The sequence below is a fragment of the Protopterus annectens genome, chromosome 7.part0, assembly GCF_019279795.1.
Source record: "Protopterus annectens isolate FY-2018-M chromosome 7.part0, PAN1.0, whole genome shotgun sequence".
Lineage (NCBI taxonomy): Eukaryota > Metazoa > Chordata > Ceratodontiformes > Protopteridae > Protopterus > Protopterus annectens.
In genome coordinates, this window is record NC_056739.1 from 785,647,783 (window position 1) to 785,673,169 (window position 25,387).

A 25,387-nucleotide genomic window follows, 5' to 3' on the forward strand; every position below is an offset into this window, starting at 1 on the left:
CCCTGGTCAGTCTCAGTAAGAAGCTGCGATCCCTGATAAAATCCTCCAAAGCTCGTTACGAAAACAAAATCACCACTGATTCTAAAGACAACCACAAAGCATTCTATAACCATGTCAAGAATCTCAATGGCAACACTCAGATCTGCGCTGAGTTACAGCGCAATGGCACTAAATATACAGACCCAAGTGATATTGCCAATATCCTAGCAGATAGGTTCGGTGCTAACTTTACCCCCCCTCTCACCCCCTAAAGAGCCCATCTCTATACAGGAAGAAAGCAAAGTTCCTGTAATCACAGCTGCACAGATAAAAACCACACTCTCCAAAGCCAAGAACACAGCATCCATGGGACCAGACAACATCCCAGGCTGCGTTCTACACGAACTACAGAACGAACTGGCACCCCACCTAAGTACCATATTCAATCATAGCCTCACCTCAGGCTTTGTGCCTGCTGAATGGCACACAGCAACGGTTATTCCACTCCACAAGGGGGGAGCCACCACGGACCCCGGGAACTACCGCCCCATTAGCCTGACGAGCCTGGTCTGTAAGGCCATGGAACGTATCATCATGGAACTTATAAACAAAGACATTGGTAATCTCCAAACTCTGGATCCCACCCAGTTCGGGTTTGTAAAAGGCAGATAATGTCTCCTAAACCTGACAGACTTCTTTGAAGCAGTCACCAAAGCCGTAGACAAGGGTAAGGTGGTTCACACAGCCTATCTAGATCTTGCCAAGGCTTCTGACACCATCCCCCCACTCTGGAATTATAGATAAACTCACTAAACTAGGTATAAATCCCTATGTCACAAGATGGGTTGCCAACTGGCTCACTGACAGAACCCACACTGTGAAAGTAGCAGACTCCAAATCCGACTTCAGACCAGTGACAAGTGGCGTACCACAGGGTTCAGTCCTGGGTCCTCTCCTGTTTGGTATCTACTTCTCTGAAGTACAGGCTAATACAGAAGGTCTTTGACTAATGAAGTTCGCAGATGACTGCAAACTAGGAGCCATAATCGAAACTCCTAACGATGTGGAGATCCTACAAAAGGGCCTCACTGAGACAGATGCCTGGTGTCAAAGCCATGGCCTCAAGCTCAATGCCAAAAAGTGCATTGTCATCCCCTTTGGTAAAAACACTGTACCCATGAACTACAACATAGGCAGTAGTATACTTAACACCGAAGTGTGATAAAGAGACCTTGGGTCCCAGGTGGACAGTAGTCTCTCCTTTGATAATCACATCGCCACAGTAGTCAGGAAATCCTTCTACGTGGCACACCTCATCACAAAAGGTTTCTCATCCAGAAAAAAAAGAGGTCATTGTTCCCCTCTACTCATCACTCATTAGACCCATTATAGAGTACAACGCCCCTTTTGGTATGTACCTCACAAGACATCTACAACAACTGGAAAGGCCGCAGAAATACCTCACAAAGAGGATTACCGGCCTCAAACAGATGCCCTACGCAGACCGTATCAAAAAACTCCAGCTTTACTCCGTCGCATATCGCCTACTCAGAGGTGATCTCTGCCTAACATACAAAGCTATGTCAAACCCAGAGCTGTTGGACATGCTCCACTTAAAGAAATCCCAATCCCTCTGAGCTACACGCTATAGGGACCTAAACCTTGTCACCACAATAAACAGAACATGCTGGAGGGATAGATTCCTGACCCAGAGACTTCCCATACTCTGGAATAAACTACCTATCTATATCAAACAAAGCTCCTCATTAGCACTCTTCAGGAAAAATCTTGATGATTGGATGGGAAATAGGAAATTCACCCCGGGGATCACCTCTGTGGCTCTGCTCGACAGTGGCACAGGAAAATAATTTTCTTGGGTGGCAAAAGCCAGGGTACCTTTTTTGGCTGGGCTTGTATAGGCCCCAGAGCCGATAGCCTAGTACCTACCTATGAACCTAGAAGTAATTCACCACCCGCATCTCTACTGAAACACTACGTTTCCTCCATGCATACTGTGTACCATCTCTACCTAATATTCCCATCCATACTTCTCCGCTGTCCCTGATGTCACAGAACATGCTTTTCAACTGTCTAGATTTTTCTTTGGAGAATGCCCAGATTTTTGCCCTGTATTTTTGGTCTGTCCTTCATAAAATCTGAGATTTACTGGCAAATCATTGATGATTGATTTCACTAAATAACAGACATTTGAGTTTCAGACTTCACATCCTTCAGAACATAGCTGGCCTTCGGCATAGGCCAACTAAGCGGCCGTCAAGGGCGCCACTCTAGCAGGGGCATTTTTTCCAGTAATCTGGATGGTGTAGGTATGCCAGGATGGGGGCACCAGGTCGTGCTGGGGGGGGGGGGGGTGCTGTGGAGACCTTTTGCCTTGAGCACCAGTTGACCTAAGGCCATCCCTGCTTCAGAAAATACATGCTAATACAAAACCTTTTAATATATCAACTTGCTAAGAGCAATATTAAAAAAAAAAATGTCCTTATTTTTGGGCCTTATCTCCACCACGCTCCACATTATTTTTGGCTTTGTTCAGATTTCTTGCACTTACAGGTTAAATATGTTACAGAAAACCCCATATTTTTCCTCTTTTCCTCATAATGTTTTGATTTTCTGGTTAAATCACTTCAAATTTCAATCTGTCAATGTCAGACACTGTACTTTCACCCTTCTTGCTATCCAGAAAGTGAATGCTGATGCAAAACCTTTTGTTCGATAAACGTTTTAAGTGAATTTGATTAATACTAACAACTGCATCTGATTTTACAGCTTTGTCCAGAATTATCATGCAAAGAACTTTGTTAAAACAAATTGTACCAACACCACACACACGCACGCACACGCCCGATGACGTCACCCAAGCACACACCCTTTTACAAGCGTGTGCAATGACGAAAGTGACATCTCCTGGCAAACGTCAGCTACGCCGTATCACACCCGGTAAGTAGGTTCAGCAGCATTCCCATTTCGTAGCTAAATTTTTGAACACTAGTAAAGGTGAAATACTGGAATTGTGTTGTAGTAATCCAAGCCGACCTGGCAAGGTCTTACGTCTGACAACGTCAAAAGAGTAAATTACAGCCTTTCCAAACACAGTGAACAACTTTTGTCACGTTGCATTTGTTCTTTTGCTTTATTGGTCCCCTGTGGACCTTCATCCCGGAAATGCGTAGGTTGTGTCCCGCTTAATGGGAAACCACAGCAACGCGTTGAAAAGAGTGATAGTCCACGGTGTGGTGAATTAATGGGGTGTGCAGGATAGTATGTATTAGGAGTGTTATTGCTGTTCATTAGATTATAGTTTGTCTTGGAAAAGGTGACTATGTTTCATTAGGTTATATTTTATAAGAGTATGATTGTGTGAAGTCTAGCCATTTTAACTCACTATTTTACTGTTTCTCTGGTAATGCTTGTGATTTTTGTACTACTACTACGGCGTCAACCTCACTAAGCAGTTAGACAAGTTAAAGGTTTATATAGGTACTTGTCTTACAAGAAAACATAAAAACAGTAAAACAAAATAATATAATAGAACTTTGACGTGATAATTTCATCAGACTGACTACAAATTGAAAGTGACTAACTTTTAATAGGCTAAATCAGAAAACTTTTTTCAGAGATCTCTTAAATTTAGATAGTACCGGCAAGCACCCTTCACATGCTTTCAAGGGTCAGACGTATTGAGTTTATTTTAACAAAGTGGAAGTGGGGGGTGATGTCTATGGGTAGCCCCCTCTTACAGGAGTAGACAGCAACCATTTAGTTCTGAACTACATTGCCTTCTCTTTGAGGTGACATTGACATCCTTTTTCTGAATAAGTAACGTTTTTATGATTGTAAAACTGATTATAATTCTTTGTTTTCAGCTAATTCCATCTTTAAGGGGTGTTTACTCCCATTAATTTCCACCTGTCTTAATTCTAAGTTACAGGGAACGAACGCAATTAATGGAATATATAGTCTGTCAGTATGTTGCAGTTATAAGTAAGGTAATCTACCTAAGTGACACTTTTTCAGGTGGTAGATATAGTAAATGTCCCTAAGGTGGTGATTTTGTTTCTTTTGTTTTGTTGTTTCTCATTATTTTTTGGCAAGTATTAAGAGCACTGGACTGTTCTAGAACTTTAATGTGAATAAGAAATTTTATAATACTAACCACTTATATTCACCGATCAATAGTCTTAACAACTGCAAAGTGCTGGTGTGACATTTTTACCTTGTGTAAAATCATTCAGTATTGGTGGTAATACAGTTTAAAACTAATAGCATTAACTTATTGTAATACAATTTAGAAGTAATTAACACGTTAAGAACAATTTTTTTCCTCATAATACTATTTCTAAGGGGCATCATTAGTTTAAGGGGAGTTCTAGGGCTTGGGTCCAGAAACATTTTCTCCGAGATAAACAGTGGAGAACTATAACAGATAATATGAAAAGGGTGATGATGTCAGCCAGCATAAGTAATTTTGTATTCATAATGGAGATACTGAAAGATCTGAGGCATCTGTTGCTTCCGACTAACTATAACTTCCTGATTCTGCTCTTATATCGCACTTTTATTTACTGTTTGCATGCTACTGTCTTTTGAATTGTTGGAACTGTTTTTGGCCACATTTTACTGCACACTGTACTAGTTCGGCTGCAGCATAGACTAGTTCCAGGCTTGCTGTTTCTGGATCTGTTTTGTAACTTCTGAGCATTAAATGCAAGCCATCTTTGTTGGAGAAGGCCTTTCTGCACCCTTTTGGGAGGAGAATGCTGTATGGGTCCCATCTAATCGAGGGTAATTGGACTAGAGCTCAGAGTGTGTGTCCTTATTTGCTTGTTTGAGTTAAAATGGTTATTCTTATTTTACATAAGCCACAAGTCTGCGCTTCCTGAATGTAACACACCGTCGTGCAAGGCAGCGTAGCGGTAGTTACCATTGGTGGTTATAGTAGCAAATGCTTTCCTTGTTAAATTTTCCTGTTGCACTTTGCTTGTGGTTCTCCAGAGGTCTTTCACGGCTTACCTCTACTGTCGGGTAGAACGCTAAGCCTAACTTCAGAGGTTCCAACACACCTCTCCTTCATCAGTCATTCCCAAGGGTGATCTCTCTTCTGACCATATAAATTTACCTGACACTATGGATGTACAATTTCCTACAGTTTCTCCAGCCAGCTTGGTCGACATGGGCATCCTGAGACAGTGTAGTAACTGCTTCATGTTCACTGACAACCCTCTGCTCCTAGATCACACAAACTCAGCATGTGAGAGATGCAGCTATATTAAGAACCTTGAATCCATGCTGTCTCACACACCACTCAGTAGATATGACAATGAGCAGGTCCTCAGCATGCACGTGCCCACCTCACCTCCTAATCCACCAAAACCCAAATCCCACATACATATGCGGAAGTCCTCACCAGAAACATACCTAAAGACCAGAGACCTCCCAAACACAAGCATGCTACATATAATACTTTCTTTGCAGAACACAATACACGTAATGGCTCACATACCAGTTATTCCATCGTGAGACACAAAGATGTCCCTCTCTCCAGGCTGGATAAGGAAAAGGTCACGGTCAGCTATCTGTCATGTTCCAGGATCCACCGTATCACATATGCACTCAAGTCTCCCAACAACAGGTACTGTTATGACACTGCCATAGTCCATGTTGGTGTGAATGACTTGAGATGTACTTCTCTGGACTATATGAAGAGAGCCATGATTGAGCTCTCTTACTGTGTGTCTCAGGCTGGTATGTCCCTAACCTTAAGCAGCATTTTACCTTCAGCTAGGATGATGCCTCAGTACAAACAGAAAATGATTGAGCTTAGTTTCTAGTATCATTCCAAGGATATACAGTATTTGTCAGCCTGGGATGACATGATCGACAGACTTCAATGCTTTGCCAAAGATGGTCTTCATCTGTCACCCCTGGGATTTTGGCTACTGGCCAAGGTCCCATAGTGCCTTTTTTTCAGCAGTTTCTCATGGACAAAATTCCCGACATAAGAAGCTCAAGGTTTTGCTGCTAAACGCTAGGAGCCTAAACACAGAACTTCATTCACTGGAAGCAGTCCTCACCTTGGAAAACATTGAAGTTTGTGCAGTTACGGAGACCTGGTTCAAGGCTATGGAGAGCACCCCAGCCATATCGGGCTACACCTCCTTTCACACCACAAACTGAGGGCGTGAAAACTAAAGGAGGCGGTGTATCAGTATTCATATACACTTCCAGATTGGTTAGACAGCATGATTCCCTGGAGATACTTCAAGTGCAATTAACTGTCGGTAGGACACCTATTCAAGTCATTGCCAGCTACAGGATCCCCTCCATGAATCAGGACACCCACTCTTCATATTTGGATCCACTTGAGTCTATCAAGATGCATCCAAAAACTGTGGTTTTGGGTGACTTTAACTATCCATCCATTGCCTGGGAAAATTACTCGTGTGGAAACTCACTTGCCTAAAGGTTCCTCGACTTCAATAACTTCAATGCCCTGGCCAGCTAGTTGACACCCTCACAAGGGGTGCCAACATCCTGGATAGTTGACACCCTCACAAGGGATGCCAACATCCTGGATCTGGTGTGTACCCATTTGGGGGAGCACTGTAGCACCCCCATTGTGAGGTCTTCCCTGGTGAGATCTGACCATAAATCAGTCTCCTTTTGAACTTACTATCACACCTGACTCCCCCGTAGCATGAACTAAACTAAAAAAAAGTCTACAAAGCAGATTATGACCTCTTACAGGATGCTATTAATAGCTTCACTGCACCTCTTCCCTCAGATGGAACTGGCAACTATGCAGAGTTCTACACAAATGCTTTATATAAACACCTGAACAACTGCATTGACTCTGCTGTACCTAATAGGACCAAAACAAGCTCCTTAAGGAAGAGCAAACCTGTCTGTTGGACAATTGCCATGTACAGGCTTTACAATAAGAGGAAGAAATTGCTGTCTAAGAGTAAGGGGGGAGTGTGCCCCAAACTGGAAACACACCCTCCTCAGCTTAAACAAGCCGATAAGACTCCTTGTGAAGTTCTCCAGAGCTAACTACAAATCCAGATTAGCTTCAGCTAAGGACAACCATAAGGTGTTTTTTTAGTTACATCCGTAACCTAAAAGGAAAGGCTCAGATTTGTGCTGAGCTGGTAGTTATACCATATATACCGAGCCTGTGGACATTGCTGACCTGTTAGCCAACAGGTTCTGTGAAAACTTCACTCCCCTTTTCTCGTCACACTTACCCCAGGACATCCCTACTACGTGTCTATTAACCCATATCTCTCAAGAGCAGGTCATAAACATCTACTGTAAGGTCGAAAACACAACATCCATGGGACCTAATAACATCCCAGGCTGTGTTCTACATGGGCTCAAACAAGAATTAGCAATGCCATTGGGTACTGTTTTCAATTATAGTCTAAGCACTGGCTTCATCCCAGCTGAATGGAAAAAGGCCACTATTAGCCCCTTGTACAAAGGTGGTGCTTTCACTGACTCCGGGAACTATAGACCTATTAAACTGACTAGCCTTATCTGCAAGGCCATGGAGAGAACCATCATGGACCTTATCAACAAACACTTTGGTAACCTCCAAACACTTGAACCTACTCAGTTTGGATTTGTCAAAGGGAGATCGTGCCTGTTAAACCTGGTGGACTTCTTCGAGACCGTCACCAAGACCCTTGATGAGGGGAAATCTGTACATACAGCTTACCTAGACTTAGCCAAGGCCTTTGACACTATCCCTCACTCAGGCATAATTGACAAACTCACCCAGCTAGGTATCAACCCATATATCATTAGATGGGTCTGTGACGCCTGTGCCCTGGCCCAGCAGTCAAGGAGCCTCAATCCTCACCACTAACACCAGAGAGGGCATCTCCTATGAGAGGAAAGGATAACAGATACACACAATAAAGTGATCTGTGTGTGCTCTTAAGGGAAATTGCAGTCAGTCCAGGGCTGGTCGCTTCCTTGCTCCCCAGGTCTCCAATAAGACTCCCCACTGGCACAGCTATAGGGTCCAGATCTCAGCCTAGCTGGCAAGCTAAAACCTCCAGTATCCTCTCTGTCCAACCAGTGCTTTGTGTCCTTGCCCAAGTAGCTGACACACACACACTTTGAGATAAGTATTTATACAACTTCACAGACGCTCCCGGGAAAGGCTGACACAGATTCTCCAGCTGTGCCCCTGTACCCAGACTATATGGTAGTAATTCCTGCCACACCAGCTAATATTTATCAGCTACCCAAAGGCCCTTAAAAGGTGTCCAATTACTACTGTGCAATATTATTATCCAATAGTAGTGTAAGCAATCAAGGATTATTGAAAGGGTTTATTACAGGATCACTTATACTCATGCAATGTACTCTAGAACTTATCTCTACATAAACCAGCCACAGTTGAAAAGGGTTTAAAAATATTTAATAATAAATACTAAAAACACAAGACAATACTATTACACCACAGTGCTATTCAATAGTTAAGAGATCACACTGAAACTTAAAATAATTCAGTAGTACAGTTCTGACATAACAGAAAAACACTTAGTCTAATCTTTATAGTCCTAGCTATTTCTACAAGAAAACACACTTCTAAGATAACTTACTTAAGACAACAGGCAGTGCTGTAGGTTGGATATCAAGACAAAAATGCTCAATAATCTCTGGTTCTCACTGTTTAAATTGAAACTGCAGTTCTGCTAAACATTACATAATTTTTTACACCTTCCTGGTTCCTAGGCCACAGAGAAACTGCATTTACATTCTTTTACACTTAGAGCAATAAAGGACATTCCACATGGAAATTCTGGTCATTAACTTTAGCCTTAAAACAATAGGAAGAATGTGTTCAGCTAGCCTCTTCGGCACCACTGTTAGATCAAAGGACAGATTTGAAATAATTTTACCTTCAAAAGAAAGATCTGAAATGCTTGACTTAATTTTCCTTACAGCAGATGGCAATGTTGCTACAATCCTGAAGTTCATTTTACAATATTTTTCTTTCATTTAAGAAACAAGCATGTATTTCACATTTATATTTACAAATGCCAGAATTATCTGTATTTCACATTTATATTTACAAATGCCAGAATTATCTGCACAATTCTATCTGGCTAGGCGGCAGCCTTCACCCTTCTCCACCAGTCTTTACACCAACCACCCAGAGAACTCAAGCTAGTTTTTCAAGTGACCATTGAGAAATGCCGCTTGAGAGGGTTAGGTCTATCAGAGTGTACCTCACCCCATTCCCTGTCTTGAGAGCCCATCTGCATTGACATTGCTACTCCCAGTGCGGTGCTGCACTGACATATCATGTGCTTGCAACCTCAGGCTCCATTTTAGCAACTGGGCATTTTGCTGGCTCGCTCTGTTTAACCATATTAGGGGGTTGTGATCTGTCATTAGTAAATTTTTTTCCATACAGATAAGGCTGAAGTTTCTGCAGTGCCCACACTATGGCTAGACATTCCTTTTCTACAGCTGCATAGCATTCCTCCCTGTGTTGGAGCCTACGACTGAGATAAACCACTGGGTGCTCTTCCCCCTTTGAAGAAACCTGGCTAAGTACAGCCCCCACCCCATGGTTTGAAGCATCCACTTGCACAACAAATTCTTTGCTTAATCTGGACTGGCTAACACAGGGGGTCCTCCCATAGCTTCTTTAAGCTTCTGGAATGCCTGCTCACATGCTGGGGTCCACACTACCTTATCTGGCTTGTTCTTCCTTGTCATGTCTGTGAGGGGAGCAGCTATGGTACTATAACTGGGGACGAACTTTCTGTAGTACTCTGCTGCCCCTAAAAATGCCCTCACCTGCTTTTTAGTAACGGGTGCAGGTCATGCCTGAATGGCTTCCTCTTTGGCAGGTTCTGGCCTTATCTTATCACTCCCCACTCTATGTCCTAGGTAGGAGACCCCTGCCATACCCACCTGAAATTTGCTCATCTTAATGGTCAACCCTGCCCTCTGTTGTCTGCCCAGCACCTCCCTGATATGCTGAAGTTGCTCTGGCCAGGAATGGCTGTAGATGGCAACATCATCTAGTTAAGTAAGGGCAAACACTCCTGCTAGGATATTATCTGTCAGCTTCTGGAAAGTCGCTGGGGCATTCTTCATCCCGAAAGGCATCTTTGTGAACTTGTACAAGCCAAAAGGAGTCACAAAGGCTGATTTCTCTCTAGCACTGGGAGTCAAGGGCACCTGCCAGTAACCCTTGGTAAGATCAATGGTTGTAAGATACTTAGCCCCACCCAGCTGCTGTAGGGCCTCATCTGTCCTAGGCATGGGGTAAGCATCCCACTTTGTGTGACTATTTAATTTCCTGTAGTCCACACAGAACCTGGTGCTGCCATCCTTCTTTGGCACCAGCACCACTGGGGAGGCCCAGGGACTGTTGGACTCTTGAATCATCCTTAGTTCCAACATCTCCTGTACCTCCTCCCTCAGGGTCTGTCTGAGACTCTCTGGCACCCTATAAGGGGCCTGCCTAATAGTCCTTTGGGGTCCTGTATCCACCTGGTGCTGCACCAGGTGGGTGCACCCTGGTTTCCCAGTGAACATGTCCCCAAATTCCGGCAACACTGCTCGGATTTCCCAAACCTGGGTAGGAAATAGCTGCTGGGACATTGCTACCCCTTCCACTGAGGTGTCAGCCCGAACCTCACTGAGGAGATCAGTCCCCAGATCTCCCTCAGAATCCTCCTGCAATCCACTGCAAATGCTCAGCGCAAGGGCCTCCCTGTCATGGTAAGGTTTCATCATGGTACAATTTGTGCCCCTGCCGTATGCCTAGCAGTTCCACCTTGTAGGGACCCTCCCAACCTGCTTGCAGCTTGTTGTGTCTGACAGGAATGATAACCATTACCTGCCGTCCCACAGCATACTCTCTAGCTCAAACATTTGTGTCATACCACACCTTTTTCTATTGTTGGCCTTCTGCCAGGTTTTCCTGGGCCAAGCCCGTGAGTTCCCTGAGCATTGTCCTGAGGTTTAGGACGTATGCCACAACAGATTCCTTGTGAGTCTCGCACTCACCTTCCCACGCATCTCGAAAATCTAGAGGTCCCCTCACCCTATGCCCATACAGCAACTCAATGGGTGAAAAACCAGTGGATTCTTTGGGAACCTCTCTGTAAGCAAACAACAGATGGGGCAAATATTTGTCCCACTCCCTCCTTAAACTGATCTGCAAATGCCCATAGCATGGACTTGATTGTAGAGTTTAACCTCTCAACAAGACCATTAGTCTGAGGATGGTATGGGGTAGTCTTCATGTGCGTCACCCCACAAGACTTCCACAGACAAGCTAGCAGGTCTGACATGAAATTGGCACCTTGGTTAGGCAGTATTTCTTTTGGGAAACCCACCCTGCTGAAAATCTCTAACAAAGCATTTGCCACCTTCTCTGCGTCAATGGAGGACAAAGCTACTGCCTTAGGGTATCGTGTAGCATAATCTACAACCACTAGTATATACGTTTTCCCTGTGGAACTTGGGCTACTCAGAGGACCCATAATATCCATAGCTACCCTCTGAAATGGCTCCTCAATCACAGGCAAAGCCATCAAAGGAGCTCTCGCCTTGTCTCCTGCCTTTTCTACCTTTTGGCACTGCTCACAGGTCCTGCAGTACCCTATTACATCTCTGGAAATTCCAGGCCAATAGAAGTTTTGCATAATACGTCTCTTTGTACGTTTTATGTCCATATGACCTGCAAAGGGAATATCATGGGCTATGGCTAGAAGCGCCAAATGGTAGGCTCTAGGCACTGCCAACTGCTGTACTCTGTCACCTTCTAGCCCTCCCTCAGGGGTCCACTATCTGTATAGTAACACTTTGTCCCAGTATACAGATTCCCCCTTTCCTTGAGAATCAGGTGCCTCCCTAGCTACCTGCCTCAAGCCTTGCAGTGTAGGGTTTGAGAGTTGAGCCTGTCTCAAGTCTCTCCATGTAACCCTTCCGAGCTCCCCTTCCACAGGAAGTCTGGCATCCTCTGACTGTGGTGCCTCACTCTCAGCCTGGGTACTACTACTCACCTCTACCCTTGCAGTTACCCTGTCCAAGGGAACCTCAGTACCCACAAGCAGCTGTGGCTCGCATTCAGTTTCACTGCTACAGAGTAGCTCCCTCTCTGAAGTAAACACCTCACTAGTCCTGGCTGCAAGTATGCAGTCTGTATGGGTCTCCCCCAGGCTACCAGACCCAGATGCTTGTCTCCTAGCCTTGCTGCATGTAACTGCATAAGTACATGGTACTGCCTCATCCAAATCCTTCCCTCTCAGCACATCTGCAGGATGGTAGTTTAGTACCCCTGTTGTCTCAAGACAACCTACTATTGGCATTTTGTCTTTCCCACTTACTGGCTCCTTCATCTTTGGTTCCCCACCTTGCCTCTGTGGACATCTGTATGCCACATGGCCACAGTGGTTGCATTCTACACACTTAACCCTAGCTCCTGGATGTATACATGGACTAGTGGCTTCCCCTGCTACTGGCAGATTCTGTTGTGGCAGTCTGTGCTGCCCACCATGGGTTCCTTTAGACCCATAAATAGTACTGGGGGTCCCCTTCTTGTGCAGGGCTGCCCTGCTGGCCAGGTATATGTCTCCCTTCTTCCTCAACTTATCTGAAGTAGCACATTGTCTATCAGCTAACCAGATCCTCATGTCCTCAGGCAAAGTGCTAAGGGCTTGTTCCCTCACCAAAATGTCTGCCAGCCCTTCAAAAGTGGTGACCTGACATTCACACACCCAGCTATGAAAATAAGTGCTCAGTTCAGCAACATATTCACACACACTTTCATCTGCCTTGTGTCTATACTCACGAAACATTTTCCTATACATGTCCGGTATTAGCTTAAAATATTCTAAAAGACATTTTTCAGCAGTATAATCAAAACAGACAGCGTCAGGCATTTTTGACAGAAAAGTTACAGCTTTCCCATGGAGTAAGGGGTTCAGGAACCGTACCCAGAGCCTTTGGTCAACACTATACTGTTTGCATACCCTCTCAAACATATGAATGAAACTATCCGAATTATCCCCCTCTTTAAATTGTGGAAGAAATTTACTGAGCTGTTGTGCTTCTGGGGTCCAGTTACTCCCTTCTCCATTACCTCCATGACTCTGGCGAAGAGTCAGCATTTCCATCTCATGCCTCTGATGCTCCTTTTCTTCGGCTTCTATCTCCAAATGCCTGGCCTCCAACTCAAGTCTCTTTAGCTCCAGCTGGATTTTTAAGTCCACTGCAGAAAGGATGAGCTGTCCATTCTCTGAGGATATTGCATCTCCACTGCAAGTCTGATTGTCCTCCTGGATGCTGTTTTCTGATGCAGCTGTAACCAAGGCTGCTATCAGGTCTATCTTAGTCAGGTTTCCATGCACCAGTCTCCTAGCCTGGCACATCTCCACCAACTGGCTCCTTGTCAGCTTTCCATACTCCTCTGCAGACATGCTGCTTGAACTCTGAGTATTTAGTGCATGGCTGTTTTAGAGTACAAAACACCTTCAGAGATCACTGTACATAAGCTACAGGATTCACTCTACCCACACCACTACAAGCCAATTAGTATTTACCAACTAATTAATATGTGATATGGATATCTCAACCACTGCAGACCACATGTGACGCCCACGCCCTGGCTCCGCAATCAAGGAGCCTCAATCCTCACCACTAACACCAGAGGAAAGGATAACAGTTACACACAGTAAAGTGCAATTTCCCTTAAGAGCACACAGAGATCACAGTCAGGGGCTGGTCGCTCCCTTGCACCCCAGGTCTCCAATAAGACTCCCCTTTGGCACAGCTATAGGGTCCAGATCTCCGCCTAGCTGGCAAGCTAAAATCTCCAGTAAGTACCCTCTCTGTCCAACCAGTGCTTCGTGTCCTTGCCCAAGTAGCTCACACACACACTTTGAGATAAGTATTTATACAACTTCACAGACACTCCCGGGAAAGGCTGACACAGATTCTCCAGCTGTGCCTCTATACCCAGACTACTGCCACCACCAGCTAAGAATTATCAGCTACTCAAAGGCCCTTAAAAGGTTGTCTGGTTATTACTGTGCAATATTATTATCCAGTAGTAGTGTAACTAAGCAATCAAGGCTTATTGGAAGGGCTTATAACAGGATCACTTATAAGCATGCAGTGTACTCTAGAGCTTAAATTATCTCTACATAAACCAGCCACAGTTGAAAAGGGTTTAAAAATAATTAATACTAAAAACACGACAATACTATTACACCACAGTGCCATTCAAGAGTTCAGAGATCACACAGAAACTTAAAATAATTCAGTAGTACAGTTCTGACAGAACAGAAAAACACTTAGTCTAATCTTTCTAGTCCTAGCTATTTCTACAAGAAAACACGCTTCAAAGGTGACTTACTTATGACAACAGGCAGTGCTGTAGGTTGGATATCGGACAAAAATGCTCAGTAATCTCTGGTTCTCACTGTTTAAATTGAAACTGCAGTTCTGCTGAACATTACATCATCTTTTACACCTTCCTGGTTCCCATGCCACACATAAACTGCATTTACATTATTTTACACCATAGAGCACTAAAGGACATTTCACATGTAAATTCTGGTCATTAACTTAGCCTTAAAACAATAGGAAGAATGTGTTCAGCTAGCCTCTTCGGCACCACTATCTAGATCAAAGGACATATTTGAAATAATTTTAACTTCAAAAGAAAGATTTGAAATGCTTGACTTAATTTTCCTTACAGCAGATGGCAATGTTGCTACAATCTTGAAGTTCAACATTTTACAGTATTTTTCTTTCCTTTAAGAAACAAGCATGTATTTCACATTTATATTTACAAATGCCAGAATTATATGCACAATTCTATCTGGCTAGGCTGGTAGCCTTCACCCTTCTCTACCAATCTTCACAGGGTCACTAACTGGTTCACTGATAGAATCCATATAGTCAAATTAGGAGACTCCACCTCCAACAGCAGACCTGTAATCAGTGGTGTTCCACAGGGATCAGTCCTGGTACCGCTACTGTTTTGGAATCTGTTTCTCTGAAGTGCAAGCTAAGACTAAAGATCTGTGCCTGACAAGGTTTGCTGATGGCTGCAAACTGGTAACGGTCATAGAATCTCCTAATGATGTCAGCATCCTACAAGAGGTTCTTACACAAGCAAATGGCTAGTGCCAAAGTCATGGCCTTAAACTCAGTGCAAAAATGTATGATCATTCCTTTCAGTAAGAGTGAAGATCCTGCTAACTACCACATCAATAACAACACCTAAGTACCCACTCAGTGGTGAGAGACCTGGGCACACAAGTTGATAGCAACCTTACCTTTGATCACTGTCTCCACAGTGGTAGGAAGGGCATTTTGTATTGCTCCTCTTGTAAGTAAGGGCATTGCCTCCAGGAAAAAAGGAAGTTATAACCTCCAAGTACTCTTCCCTCATCAGGCCAGTAATCGTGTACAATGCCCGTTTTGGTATGTACCTTTCGAAGCACCTGTTGCAATTGGAGAGGCCACAAAGGTTTCTTACAAAGGAAAATTCAAGGCCTTCAGCATCTTTCCTATGAGGTCGTCTGAAATCACTGCCGATTTATTCTGTTTCATACAGACTACTTGGAGGCTTTCTGTGCCTTGCATATAAGGCAATCTGTGACCCTCCTTTATTGGAAATGCTGCATATCCATATGTCAAATGGTACATGGGTTACTTGGTTTAATGGCCTTAACCTGGTATGTGACATTAATAGAACCTGCTGGAGGGACAGATTCGTCTCTCAGAGGTTGCCACACCTTTGGGACAGACTCCCGCTTCATGTCAAGCAGAGCACCTCATTGGCCCTCTTCAAATGCAGTCTGGATGATTGGATGGGTAACCATAAATTCACCCCAGGAGTCCCACCTATGTCCCTCTTGGACAGGGATGATAGGTGCTGATTGTGGAAGTAAGGATAAAAGTTGGCTAGGCTTGTAAGGGCCCTAGAGACAGTAGCCTAGTAACCTCCTATGATCCTATTAACCTCCTATGATCCTATGTATGCTGCGTAGGATGCATGTAGTCCATGAAATCCATTGAGATTAGGCTTGTTATGGTGGTAAATACAAATGCTTAATAAGGTGTAGTATTGAGAGTGATGCTGAGGTGATTAAACAGTGAGCTGTGAATCAGTAAATTCCACCACTCGACTTGGGTGACTGCTGTTATACAAGTTTGTAGTGCAGCACTTAGTGTTTTTTATTGACATTTTTAAATTTAATTTATTAGCATGTATGTACAAATGCCTACCTAGTATCTGTCTGTTACTTGTGAGACCTGGCATGGAGCTGTTTTATTGGGAATGAGTTTTGAATTGTTGCAGTATGATGTCTTTTGATGCATAATAGTGTTAGTGTTCCAAATATGGCTTTATAATTCCAGCTATTTACTGTTTGTTTTCATCTTGTTGTCTGTGTAGGCTAGGAGCCAAGGGAGTGTAACCTGTAGCTCCTTGGGTGCCCTTTCTGGTTTTGTGGTGAGTTAAAAATATGTCTTTACCTCATAAAGCCATATCTATGACCTGATGATCCAAATTCAGTTAGAAGTTTATTGGACTATCACGGGGGGAGGAGATGAATGAAGACACTTGGCCTGTTTGCCTCTCCTCAGGGTTGGGAGCATGTGCTTCTGGTACACAGTGTCTCCAGCACAGTTTTCTTTCTCTGAGATGTCCTTTTTAGGGGTGCAGGTCTGTTATTCTAAATGTGTATTAGTTCTGGTTTAAGCACTTGGGCTTCAGGACAGTTATTTTTCATTAAGAAGGTTTGTTGTCTGCACTCTTGTGGGAGGAGAGGCTAGATTCTGCCTTTCTGAGCTGGGAATTTCTGGTTAAAGGATTATTGTGCCTGCTTATTTGAACTGTTTCTTTCTGAAATTAGTGTGCCTTGTTTGCTGCAGCATAGACTAGATTCAGGCATGCTGAATCTAGCTGTGTTTGTATAACCTGAGCACTAATCTAGGCCATCTTTTTTGGAGAAGGTTCCCCTGTACCCTAGTGGCAGGAGTGTGCAGTTAGAACTTTTCTGATTGAAGACTGCTGGAACAGGGCTCAGTTTTGAGCTTTTTTACTGGTTAATTGGGTAATTTGTTTAAATCAGTTTGCTCATTTTCTATTGTTATTTATATATATATATATATATATATATATATATATATTAATATAGTAAAAAAAAATTGCACTTTATTCATTTGCTTTTATTGTATTTGTGTTTCTTCCTACTTTATTGCATTTATTCTGCTGCATTTATTACTGCTTGTTAGGAGCCTGATTAAATTATAACTGTTATTCTAAGCCTTTGGTTGAAGGACTTGGGCTTCGGACCCATTGTTTTACATTAAGAAGGTTTGTGGTCTGCACTGTTGTGCCAGGACAGGTAGCTTACATCTTTCTAAGTTGGGAGTTGCTGATTGAAGGCTTAGTGTCTGTTATTCTAAGTGTATTAGTTCTGGTTTAAGCACTTGGGCTTCGGGCCAGTTATTTTACATTAAGAAGGTGTGGTCTGCACTCTTGTGGGAGGAGAGGGTAGATTCTTCCCTTCTGAGCTGGGAGTTTCTGGTTAAAGGCTTATTGTGCCTGCTCATTTGAACTATTTCTTTCTGAAATTGGTACGCCTTGTTTGCTATAGCATAGACTAAGTTCAGACCTGCTGAATCTAGCTTTGTTTGTATAACTTGAGCACTAATCCAGACCATCATTTTTTGGAGAAGATTCCCTTGCACCCTAGTGGCAGGAGTGTGCAGTTAGAACTTGTCTGATTGAAGACTGCTGGAATGGGGCTCAGTTTTTAGCTTTTTATTGGTTAATTAGTTAATTTCAAAACACCCAGGCAGAGGAGGAAAAACCTCACAATCAAGTATCAACTGTTGTAGAACAAAATCCAAGTTTATTTAGAACGGTAAGCGCTTTCACAATAAATTAATATTGCTTCATCAGACCAAGAGGAAAAACTAAGTAGGAAACTAGTACAGAAAAGAGTAAAATCCCAAGAAGGGAAGACATCCCTGATCAGTATCAGCAAGAAACTACGATCCCCCATAAAATCATCCAAGGCGAGCTTTGAAAGAAAATTGCCAAGGACTCCAAAGATAACCACAAGGCATTCTTTAGCTATGTCAAGACTCTAAGTGGCAATGCACAGATCTGATCAGAGTGCGTGCAGAATGGCACAAAATACACTGAACCGACCGATATCGCCAACATCCTGGCAGGCAGGTTCAGCACAAACTTCACCCCCAAAAGGGCTCATAACCATACCAGAAGAATGTAGAGTCTCTGAAATCACAAACACTTTGGTTAAAACAGCCCTCTCCAAAGCCAAAAACGCAGCATCAATGGGACCGGACGGTGTCCCAGGCTGCGTCCTACACGAGCTCAAAGACTAACTAACCCCTCACCTAAACACACTGTTCAAATTCAGCCTCTCCACTGGCTACATACCCATAGAGTGGCACACAGCAATGGTTATTCTGCTCCACAAAGGTGGAGCCACAACAGACCCCGGGAACTATCGCCCTATAAGCCTGACTAGCTTGGTATGCAAGGCTGTGGAGCGCATCATCATGGAACTCATTAACAGAGACATTGGGAACCTCCAAACACTGGACCCTGCCCAGTTTGACTTTAAGGGCAGATCATGCCTCCTAAACCTGGTGGACTTATTTTGAGACAAGTTACCAAGGCTATAGACGAGGGAAAGGTGGTACACACAGCCTGCCTAGACCTCGCTAAGGCCTTCAACACCATTCCCCATTCTGGTATTATAGACAAGCTCACCAGCCTGAACATAAACCCCTACGTCACCAGATGGGTTGCCAACTGGCTCATGGACAGAACCCACATGGTGAGAGTTGCGGGAGCTAGGTCAGACTCTAAACCGGTTACAAGTGGCGTTCCCCAGGGCTCAGTCCTAGGACCCCTCCTGTTCGGCATATACTTCTCAGAGGTACAGGCAAGCACAGGAGGACTATGGCTGACCAGGTTCTCAGACGACTGCAAACTAGGGGCTATAATTGACTCTCCGGCTGAGAGAGACATCCTCCAAAAGGGTCTTACTGAGACGGATACCTGGTGTCAAAATCATGGCCTCAAGCTAAATGCCAAAAAGTGCATAATCATCCCCTTTGGAAAAAACAAAGTACCCACAAACTACCACATAGGTGGTAGTCCCCTAAATATAGAAGACGTAATAAGGGATCTGGGGACCCAAGTAGATAATAATCTCACCGTTGATAATCACATTGCCAAAGTGGTTAGAAAATCCTTCTACGTGGCCCACCTAATCACAAAAGGGTTTGCATCCAGATCAAAAGAGGTCATTGTGCCCCTCTACTCATCAGACCCATCTTAGAGTACAACGCCCCATTTGGGATGTACCTTACAAGACACCTGCAACAGCTGGAAAGATCACAGGAGTACCTCACCAAGAGGATCATTGGCCTCAAACAGATGCCCTATGCAGCTCGACTGAAGAAACTCCACTTGTACTCAGTTGCATACTGCCTACTCAGAGGTGATCTCTGCCTGACATACAAAGCCATGTCCAACCCAGAATTGATGGACATGCTCCACCTAAAGAAAACCTTATCCCCTCGAGCTGCACGCTGTAGTGATCTAAACCTCACCACAACAATAAATAGGACGTGCAGGAGGGATAGATTCCTATCAGAGACATCCCATGCTTTGGAACAAGATCCCAGTCTACATTAGGCAGAGCTCCATGCTAACACTCTTCAAAAGAAACCTTGACGAGTGGATGGGAAACAGAAAGTTTACCTTGGGGATCGCTTCAGTGGCTCTGCTGGACAGAGGCGCAGGGATCTAATCTAAGTGGGTGGCAAAAGCCAACACATTCTGTAGTGATCTAAACCTCACCACAACAATAAATAGGACGTGCAGGAGGGATAGATTCCTATCAGAGACATCCCATGCTTTGGAACAAGATCCCAGTCTACATTAGGCAGAGCTCCATGCTAACACTCTTCAAAAGAAACCTTGACGAGTGGATGGGAAACAGAAAGTTTACCTTGGGGATCACTTCAGTGGCTCTGCTGGACAGAGGCGCAGGGATCTAATCTAAGTGGGTGGCAAAAGCCAACACATTCTGGCTAGGCTTATAAATGCCTTCGGGCAGATAGCCTAGTACCCACCTATGAATCTAAGAGAACAAAGCTTCATACACATCTTAAATACTAGTTTAAAAATCTAACAACCAATCACATCACAGAGAACTCTTAAGTAATTAACAATTTAAAACCACAGATACATAAAAAATATATATGCATTCATCAAAAGATATGCATTCATCAAAAATATAAATTCATCCTAAATAAATACACGTTATATAATGTATAAAACTATGAATAAGAACATATACCAAAGATAAATATATTAAAAAATATATAAATATGAATAATAAACATTAACATTTTTGTGTTTATTTACCCTTCTAGATTTCAAGGTGGGTTTAAGGGGAACACTGTCATTCAAACCATGGCCCCTATGAGAACCAAGTCTCAAAAACCACTGGAGTTCCACTGTCTCCGTCATAAATCACCTTGTCTAACATTTTCTCTAATGACATGTAAAGCTTGGAACAAAAATGTATGTTGTGCCCCTTCCTTCAATGTATGCTTAGCTAGGGCACTGTGTTCTAATCCTTTCGTAGTGCAATAGACATGATCTCTGATGCGCTCTCTAAAACGTCTGTTTGTTTTCCCTATATAAAACTTAAAACAATGTATACAATGTGCAAAATACACCACATTTTTTGTATCACAATTAGCCTGACTTCTCAGTTCCCATAGACGTCCGGTGTCCGGGTGTCTAAAGACTCTGGATTCATCTATGTATTGGCACTGGGCACATTTGCCACATCCTACGGGTGCCTTCTGTAAATCCTAAATCATGTCTGTGCATATTATGGTAACATAAACATTGTTTCAGATTTCTCTTATTTTTATACACAAATTTAGGTCTTTATCCAACAGTTGCTGTAGTGTCAGCATCTGTAAGTAAAATAGGCCATTTTTTCTTAACAATATGTTGGATCCTAGTAATATGAGTATAGGACAAAATTATAGGAACATGGCTCAACATGGAAGACTTTGTATTCATGTTTCTTGGCCTATCACTATATAAGGGAAGGCTTTACCTTGCCTCTCACTAGTCACTTCTCTACAGGTGTATTTCATCAGATTTATATCCTCTGCCTTCAAATTCTACTGCAAGTTGTCTCAAGCTAGATGCAAAGTCATGTTCTTCACATGACAAACAAGAAATCCTAGGTTACAAAGTCTTCCATGTGGAGCCATGTTCTGGCTAAGGCTCTTGCCACCCCTATAGTGCCTTTTTTAGGCAAGGTTCAAATGACAAATTCACAACCGTAACGGGTACAAGCAAGCAAAATCTGACGGTAATGCTACTCAATGCTAGAAGTCTAAACCTCAAAATGCATTCACTCTAATGGAGAACATCGATATCTGTGCAGTGACAGAGACCTGGTTCAAGGCTCCAGAGAGCACCCTTACATTACCAGGCTATAATTCATACCACACTTTTCAGCCACCTAACCTGGACCGAAACACTAAAGGCAGAGGCGTGTCCATATTCATTAAGGATATCCACACCTCCAGGCTAGTTGCTCAGAATAATGCATCCGAGGTTAACTAAGTCCAACTAACTCTGGGCAAGACCGCAACCCAAATTGTAATTTGCTACAGATCCCCCACCATGCCCCAGGATTCACACTCCTCATTTCTTAATACACTGGAAAATATTAGGGTACAACCCAACACCCTAATAATGGGAGATTTCAACTACCCCACCATTAACTGGGAAAACTACTCGTGTACCAACTCTTTTTTGCTAAACGTTTTCTGGAATTCATAAATTCCAACACCTTGGATCAGCTTATCAACACCTCCACCAGGGGCAGCAATATCCTAGACTTGGTCATTATCAACATGGGCGACCGGTGTTCCACATCAGAGGTCAATTCCTTGTTGGTCAGATCCGACCACAAGCTAATTACCTTATACATCCATATCCCGCCCCCACCCCCACCGTAAAAAAACTTCTCCAAAGGCAACTTCACGCTTCTTAAGACAGAAGTGGCAAACTTCACTACACCCATGCAGATGGACAGTAGAGGTATGACTGCTGAATCCTTCACAAATGCACTTTATAAGCACTTACATGAGTGCATGGATCATGCTGTACCTAACAGAACCAAGATGCTATCCTCCAAAAAAAGGAAGCCAATGTGGTGGTCCCCTGCCATAAACAAACTCTACAACAGAAGAAAGAAACTGTTACAAAAAAAGAGTAAAATCCCATGACTGGAGGAACTCCCTGGTCAGCCTTAGTAAGAAGCTGAGATCCCTCATAAAATCCTCCAAAGCTAGTTACGAAAACAAAATCACCACTGATGCTAAAGACAGCCACAAAGCATTATATAGCTATGTCAATAATCTCAATGGCAACACTCAGATCTCCTCTGAGTTACAGCACAATGGCAGAAAATATCCAGAACCAACTGATATTGCCAACATCCTGGCAGATAGGTTCAGTGCTAACTTTACCCCCCTCTCACTCCCTAAAGGGCCCATCTCTATACCGGAAGAATGCAAAGTTTCTGTAATCACGGCTGAACAGGTAAAAACCACACTCTCCAAAGCCAAGAACACAGCATCGATGGGACCTGACAACATCCCAGGCTGCGTTCTACACGAATTACAGAATGAACTGGCACCCCACCTAAGCAGCATGTTCAATCATAGCCTCACCTCAGGCATTGTGCCCACTGAATGGCGCACAGTGATGGTTATCCCACTCCACAAAGGGGGGAGCCAACACAGAGCCCGGGAATTACTGCTCCATTAGCCTAATGAGCCTGGTCTGCAAGTCCATGGAACGTATCATCATGGAACTTATAAACAAAGACATCGGTAATCTCCAAACTCTGGTCCCCACCCAGTTTGGGTTTGTAAAAGGCAGATCGTGTCTCCTAAACCTGAAGGACTTCTTTGAAGCAGTCACCAAAGCCGAAGACGTGGGTAAGGTGGTTCACACAGCCTATCTAGATCTCACTGGGGCTTTTGACACCATCCCCCACTCTGGAATTATAGATAAACTCACTAAACTAGGTATAAATCCCTATGTCACAAGATGGGTTGCTAATTGGCTCACTGACGGAACCCACACTGTGAAAGTAGCAGACTCCAAATCCGACTTCAGACCAGTGACAAGTGGAATACCACAGGGTTCCGTCCTGTTTGGTATCTACTTTTCTGAAGTACATGACTAACACAGATGGTCTTTAGCTAACGAAGTTTGCAGATGACTGCAAACTAGGAGCCATAATTGAAACTCCTAATGATGTGGACATCCTACAAAAGGGCCTCACTGAGACAGATAACTGGTGTCAAAGCCATGGCCTCAAGCTGAATGCCAAAAAGTGCATTGTCATCGCCTTTGGTAAAAACTCTGTACCCATGAGCTACCACATAGGTAGTAGTCTACTTAAACACCGAAAGTGTGATAACAGACCTTGGGACACAGGTGGACAGTAGTCTCTCCTTTGATAATCACATCGCCACAGTAGTCAGGAAATCCTTCTACATGGCACACCTCATCACAAAAGGTTTCTCATCCAGGAAAAAAGAGGTCATTGTTCCCCTCTACTCGTCACTTATTAGACCCATTATAGAGTACAACGCCACTTTTGGTATGTACATCGCAAGATTTCTACAACAACTGGAAAGGCTGCAGAAATACCTCACAAAGAGGATTACTGGCCTGAAACAGATGCCCTATGCAGACTGTCTCAAAAAACTCCAGCTTTACTCTGTTGCATATCGCCTACTCAGAGGCGATCTCTGCCTAACATACAAAGCTATGTCAACCCCAGACCTGTTGGACATGCTCCACTTAAAGAAATCCCAATCCCTCCGAGCTACACACTCTAGGGACCTAAACCATATCGCCACAATAAACAGAACATGCTGGGGGGATAGATTCACTGTCCCAGAGACTTACCATACTATGGAACAAAATACCTATCTATAGCAAGCAAAGCTCCTTATTAGCACTCTTCAATAAAAATCATGATGATTGGATGGGAAATAGGAAATTCACCCTGGGGATCAACTCTGTGGCTCTGCTCGACAGGGGCACAGGAAAATAATTTTCTTGGGTGCCGAAAGCCAGGGTACCTTTTTGGCTAGGCTTATGTTGGTCTTAGGGCCAATAGCCTAGTACCTACCTATGAGTTCATTGACATCCCCTTCTGACAAACCAAAATATTTTTTATTTCGGTTCAAATGCTTTTCTGTTCTGTTCAAGTGAAATGCTATTTTATTCTCTCAAATGAGAACAGATATTTAGTTTAAAATGCTTTTCGAATTGTGACCCAGGTCCTTGTGATGAGACCCTAGTGTGCAGCGCCCTTCCATTAGACTTTGGAAGGGCTGTATGAGACCGTTCTTGGTAAACAAAATGTTCCTTCTACTATTTTTTAAATATGTAGAACATTTTGTTGTGTGTGCCGAGGTTATAATCCATGTTCAGTCTCTTACATGTGAATTGCACCAGACTGATATTGCATCAGCTAGAGATGTTAAAGAAAGACAATCTTTCTGCTTTGAATATGTGTACTAAGGTTTAAAACAATTCTGCTAAAAATGCATTCTTTTATCTCTGAAGCTTTTAAAGTGTTGAAACTCCTCCAGTCCACAACAGTGTGATCTTGATTAGCTCTTTTCTGTGGTTAATGAATGTAATGCAAAATCTGTTAATATTAATATGCTGAATCTGTTTAATACTTCAGCTAGTGTGACTGTAAACATTCATTAGTTTATCTTGCTGCAGCTTTTTTATTCAACTCTTTGGTCATGAATATAATGATAAGAATGGATGGTTGGTTTAAAGCACATTGTCATCCAAACATTGCCATTTCATGCGTCATTGAACAGGCTGAGGATGTTATCCGAGGTTCCTCTTCGTGTTTTAACTCTTGTGAATGGTTGCATTGTTTGGTTGAAACTTTCCATATTTTCAGCGTGTTTTATTTTGTGATAGTACTTAAATTGATTATTGAAGTCTTAAGGCTTTATTTTCTAAAATATTACATTTAGATACAACATTTAAACCTAATGTATTGACCAGTTCTTTTGTTCTGAAAGGCTTTGCATGCTTATTTTAAATATGCACGGGATCTTCTAGATCTTGGTATGTGTTTATGCTTTGTTTTCTTCTAGGTAAATTTTTTTTCTTAAATATCTTTAAACATACTAGATTTGGTTTTTGTTTTCTGTTAATGTATTTCACTATGCTGTGACTAAATGGAGCATCCATACTCAA

At 43.1% G+C, this 25,387-nt stretch overlaps 1 protein-coding gene across 4 annotated transcripts in view; it reads left to right on the top strand.

Moving 5' to 3' along the window:
- The first annotated feature begins 2,865 nt into the window (after positions 1-2,865).
- Positions 2,866-25,387, top strand: part of UFSP1 (UFM1 specific peptidase 1 (inactive)) — a 168,664-nt gene continuing 146,142 nt past the window's right edge. Inside the window, exon 1 of one of the 4 annotated variants that reach the window (XM_044077310.1) lies at positions 2,866-2,937. In XM_044077310.1, coding sequence (XP_043933245.1) covers positions 2,886-2,937 — 52 coding nt within the window. In that variant the 5' untranslated portion in view covers positions 2,866-2,885. Of the gene's footprint in view, positions 2,938-3,133; positions 3,314-25,387 lie in introns of those variants that run through there. The other 3 variants (XM_044077313.1, XM_044077311.1, XM_044077314.1) reach the window with 3 other exon arrangements.